Source organism: Egretta garzetta, unplaced genomic scaffold (assembly GCF_000687185.1).
Source record: "Egretta garzetta isolate BGI_Z169 unplaced genomic scaffold, ASM68718v1 scaffold1146, whole genome shotgun sequence".
Lineage (NCBI taxonomy): Eukaryota > Metazoa > Chordata > Aves > Pelecaniformes > Ardeidae > Egretta > Egretta garzetta.
In genome coordinates, this window is record NW_009259875.1 from 15,020 (window position 1) to 20,335 (window position 5,316).

At 59.2% G+C, this 5,316-nt stretch overlaps 1 protein-coding gene across 1 annotated transcript in view; it reads right to left on the reverse strand.

The window, feature by feature from the left end:
- The window catches only part of ALDH3B1 (aldehyde dehydrogenase 3 family member B1), a 24,425-nt gene that overhangs the window by 764 nt on the left and 18,345 nt on the right, over positions 1-5,316 (reverse strand). The window contains 7 exon segments of the mRNA XM_035895652.1: positions 3-108; positions 3,354-3,453; positions 3,643-3,809; positions 4,054-4,381; positions 4,552-4,698; positions 4,917-5,002; positions 5,153-5,273. Coding sequence (XP_035751545.1) covers positions 3-108; positions 3,354-3,453; positions 3,643-3,809; positions 4,054-4,381; positions 4,552-4,698; positions 4,917-5,002; positions 5,153-5,273 — 1,055 coding nt within the window.

Consider the following 5,316-nt stretch of genomic DNA (forward strand, 5'->3'; position numbering starts at 1 on the left):
GCAGGGCGTTGAGGGCCTCCCGGCCCATGCCCCGGTGCAGGCAGCCGCGGTGGTGGGCGAAGGCATCGAAGGTGAACTTGCCGTGGTACCTCCCCATGCCGCTGCTCCCTGCAACACACAGCGGGGGGGCCAGGTCGGTGGCTGGATCCGGCCATCGCCCGCCCACCGTTTGGACCAAGGACCCCAAAATGAAGCTCCCAGCTCCCCTCTCAAGGGCAGCATGGAGGAGGTGGTGGCGATGGAGACCGCTCGCGTCTGCGGGCAGCACCACATCTTCATCCAGCTGCTTTCTCGCACCAGGGTTGGCGGGGAGGGCTGGCTGTGGCCAAGCTTCCCCGGAAAACAATGTAAAGGGGACCATGGAGGTGGCCAGGCTGGACCCCCAAATGGTGCTTGAGGGATGTCTCTGCTCCCAGGGAAGGGGCGATGGGACGAGGGGCACCAGCCTCAAGTTGTGCCAGGGCAGGGTGAGGTTGGGCATGGGGAACAATTCCTTCCCCTTGGGGCTGTCAGGGGCTGGAAGGGGCTGCCCAGGGAAGGGGTCGAGTCCCCACCCCTGGGGGGATTTAACAGCCGGGCAGAGGCGGTGCTGAGGGCCAGGGTTTGGGGGTGGGATGGCAGGGGTAGGGGAGCGGTTGGGCTGGGGGAGCTTAAAGGGCTTCTCCAACCCAAACAATTCCATGATTCTATGTTTGAAGGAGGAAGACTGGGCTGGGAGGAGGAAAGGTTCCCAACAACCCCCCTCAGTCTGGATTTCACCGTGTCAGGCAGCACGTTTAGCCCTGGTGCAAAGCTCACCGCGTTAAGCCGGGCTCAGAAAAACGTTGATAAAAATAAGAAGTTTGCAAAACGTCATCTTCCCCTCGGGAGGGAGCGCACCTTGGAGGATTTCCAAGCTGAGGAAACCGGGCAAGGGCTTGAGCCTTTCACGTCATCTCCTGCTTTGGGGAGAGGATCCAAAGTGTCCCCCCCTTTGCTGGTGGATTGGAGAAGTGGAGTGGGGGGGACTGGGCATGGCAGAGCGCAGGCAGCGAGCGCACTGGGCGCTGCCCTCCCCTCCTTGCCCCCCGGGGAGCAAGGGGTGTTTTCTGCCAGCCTGAAGCAGGTACATTTTGTTTAACGGGTGCCTGAGGATGCCAGGAGATGCGTCCCCAACTCCACAGGTGCTGAAGCACCCAAAACACTCGGTAAAGGAAACAAGTCCTGCTTCTGTAGCTTCAGCTCTTCTTCTGCAGGCGCTCGCTGCATCCTCTCTCGAGTTTCTGTTCTCTTCTTACTCTAATTCTGAAAACTTGATTGATTTAAAAAAACCCAACCAAAATACCATGCTGCTTTGATCACAAAACCTCACCCAGTGCCGGAGCGACTGGGAAGGGCGTCACTGATGACGTGGTGTTGGAACGGGCAGCAGCAGCAAGACGTTGCCACCAGACGAGCAGGGGTACCCTCCATGCTGGCTCCAGCCCCGCTGCCAGCGAGACTCCAGGCGTGGAGAAGGAGGACTGTGAAGGTGGCTTTGCTGAGGACGTGACCCATCCCCAAGGGTGAGTGAAACGGCCGTCAGGAGGCCAGGAGCGAGCAGGGGACAGCCAGGCAGGCTGGCAGAAAGGAAGGAAATCACCATGACAAAGTTCTGCGAGTCGGCAAGAGCCGGTCGCTCTCCCTGATGAAACGCAAGCGCTGGTCGGAGCGATGAGTTATGTTGGGTGTCTCGCACGCCAGCGGCCCCGTCCTGAAGGAAAAGCCACCGGTGGCTCCCGGCCAGCTGAGCGGCTGAGCCTCGGGTGGGGAATGGGAGCCGGTTCTCCATGGTAGGGGAGATCGTCTGGTCAAGCATGAGGGTCTCCACCACCGAGCTCCTTCCTCTGGGCGGGAAGAGAGGGGCGCTTCTGGACACGGGGGGTTTCTCAACCTGAGCAGACGTCCAGAAGAAACACAGCCCCGCGGTGCTGGTTCTGTCTGAGATGCCCTGTCACAGGGGTATCGTCGTGACTAAAAGTTGCCCTGGAGTCAAGGAGAGCCTGGGTAAGCGTGTGGAGTCCGGCGCCCTTTACCGAGCGTGCGGGGCCCTCCTGGCTTAGCAAATCATTCGAGCTGGAAACAGATGGAGGCTGGAAGACTTCCGGGGAGAAATATCATGCGTGCTTGCCCTGTTCTTATCACGCGACTGGATGGGAGGGGAAGAACACAGAACCAGATGCAGCTTTGTTCTGACGCCTTTAAGAGAATTGTTTTCCAGAAGGATTGTTTTCCAGCTGATGCTCTGGATAGAACACATCCCATGGAAGCTCAAGATCACGTACGTCAACTGGAACGTGAGAGCTACGCAACTTAGAGCCAATGCTCGCTTCCTTGCTTCACGTTGCAGGGAATCCTTGCACCATTGCTTGAAATCATCAAGAGCAAACCTAAAACCACTGCCTGGCAGCCGGTGTAGCTACAGAGAAGACTGGGATACTGTGGGAAGCAGAGCGGCAGCCTCCTCAGCTGCCTTTCTCCAGCAGGAAGCTCCAGCAAAGGGTTCAGAAGCAAATTTAGAGCTTTTCAGAGTCTGCCAATTGCCAAGAGCTTTGAAGCGACAGGGAGGACCAGTAGAAATTGTGCAGGTTAATTAATTCGCCTTAAAAATGTGGCCCCCGGGTGATTTGTCAGTTCTGAGCGGGGTGGTGGCAGATGCATGTAAGGCTTTAGCCCTCACGGTGTCTCTGCTAGGCTGTGGTCTGCGTCCCCTGCTGGTTGCTCCTCAACACTTGTATGCAGTAGAGGTCTTCAGGAGTTTATATAAAGGAACACGTGCATATTTGGGAATACCTTGGAAGCTGTGCTGTCTTCAGCCCCAGAGTCCAAAACGGACATCCGTGAAAAACTGAAATTCTGGGTTCCTGAAAACCATTTCCAAATTTTCTCCTGCAGAGACAAGGGCTAGCGCAGCAGCGGGACGGGCACAACGGGCTGGCTGCCGGCACCCTACAGAGGCGCTGCACAGGGAAGGGAAGGTCTAGAGATATCTCTAGATGATGGCCACGTTCAAAATTCCCTGCCTTTTAAACAAGACATTTCCACGTACGCAGGGAATGCCGTGCTTGGGGTGGCAAAGACGGAGAGAAGAAACCTCACAGCGCTCCACGCGCATTCAACAGGGCTGCAGAGCCCGGGAGCTCAGCCCTGGGGCAGTGACGCAAAGGGCGTCCGGTGGGGTCCTGCCGGGCGCAGAGGGATTTCCCTACGGAGCACTGAGCCCTCGGGACCTGGGGCCCAGGCCTGGGTGCCCCGTCTCCCCCCGAGACCCCTCCTCGCCGTGGCCAGCACAGCTCAGGCACCGGGGGTAGGTGGGTTGGGGGATTTGGACCTACCGATCCCCCCAAAGGGCAGCGAGGTCAGCGTCACGTGCATCAGGGTGTCGTTGCCACAGAAGCCACCGCTGCTTGTGCGCTCCAGGACCTGGTTCACCACCTGGGAGGGAAGCAGGGAAGGAGATGTGGGGCTCACACCCCGTTCCTGCACCTCCGGTTGCAATCCTCCCCCCACAACCAGGGCTGTCTGCTCCAAAGAAAATTTTTGGAGCGTGAACAGGGCTGAATACACCTGCCAAGGAGGGCGGGGGAAGCACAGCCCTGGCTTCACGCAGCCTGTACGCTATACCTTGTCATCGGAGGAGAAGGCATACACAACCAGCGGCCGCTCATGGCTGTTGATAAAGTCAATGGCTTCATCCGTGTTGGCCACGATGACAATGGGCAAGATGGGGCCAAAGATCTCCTCCTGCATGATAGGATCAGAGGGCTGCAAGTCTACCAGCACCGTGGGAGCTGCAGAGAAGGAAACCCAAAGGCATCAGCCATGCGGAGAGGTTGGAGATGACACCTTGGTTCCTCTCCCCAAGACCCACATCTCCCCTGAGATAGGACACCGTGCCAAGATCCCTGGTTCCCGTCCAAACCTTCCCTAAATGTCACTTCCACCTACAACCTCCCCTGCAGCTGTGAGACCCTCTCCAAAATCCGAGTCCACCCCATGCAAGGATGAAAACTTTTGTGAAGTTCAAGCCCTCACCGATATAGCGCTCCTTCTCATCCGTCTGTCCTCCGATGACCACGCGTCCGCTGCGCAGCAGCGCCTGCACCCGCTGGAACTGCTTGTCCCCCACGATGCGGCCGAAGTCAGGGGATTCCTGGGGGTTGGGGCCATAAAAATCAGTGATGGCCTCACGCAGGGCAGGCAGCAGCTTCTCCTGCATCTCCACGCTGCACAGCACGTAGTCGGGTGCCACGCAGGTCTGCCCCGCGTTGAAGAAGCGGCCCCAGGCCACCCGCCGGGCCACGTTCTGCACGTCGCAGGAGTCGGACACGTAGCAGGGGTTCTTGCCGAGCATCCCACCCTGCTACGTCCCACCCCATGGCCTTAGCCTTACGAGGAGCCAGGGCCAGGGGAGACACGTCAAGTCCCACTCCTGCTCTGCACCCACCTTGGTGTGCAGCACATGGCTGAGCCCTCACCTCCAGCACCCTCTCCAGCTCAACCAGGGCAACCCCCAGCTCAACCATTACAAACGCCAGTTATGGCTGTTAAGAGGTGGCCAGAGGGAATCCCTCTTCCTCATTGCCCATGGAACCTACCAGTGAAGAAGATGTAATCGAACTTGTTCTCCAGCAGTCTGGTGGTCTCCTCCACGCCGGCGGTCACCACGGCAAAGCAGTCCTGCGACATAAGAGGAAGGGTTCCCCACTGTCAGCATCTGCCCGGGCCATGCTGTCCCCATCCCCACCAACAGCACCCCAGGCTGCTGGGCATGCAGACACCAGCTGAGCATGGAGGAAGGAGATATGGCAGCACCCAAAGCCAGGGCTGGTGTGGCGGTGGGGCGTGCAAGGCAGGGTTGGGAACACCAGGGCCCAGGGACAGGGAGAGCTTCTTACGTTGTCCAGATAGCAGGTCAGCATTTCGGCAACAAGTCTCTCTGTGTTCTTGGTTATCTCCGAGGGTTTGACAATGACGCAGTTCCCTGGGGGGAAAGCAACGGGACATCAGAGCAGGGACAGGGTGACAGCCAGCCCTTCTGGCACCCCAGCGGGGAACGAGGCCCCCGGCCAGACCCCTCGCCGGTGCCCAGCACTGCCTGGACCCTCCAGGCCAGAGGACAGGTTGGGCTCACCCGCAGCGATGGCCCCGATGAGGGGCACCAGGAAGAGGTGGATGGGGTAGTTCCAGGGTGCGATGATGAGCACCACCCCGTACGGGTCCTTGCGGATGAAGGCCGAGTCCAGCTGCAGCACCTGCGAGGAAGGCCACGATCTCACTGCCGCTCACACCACCTCC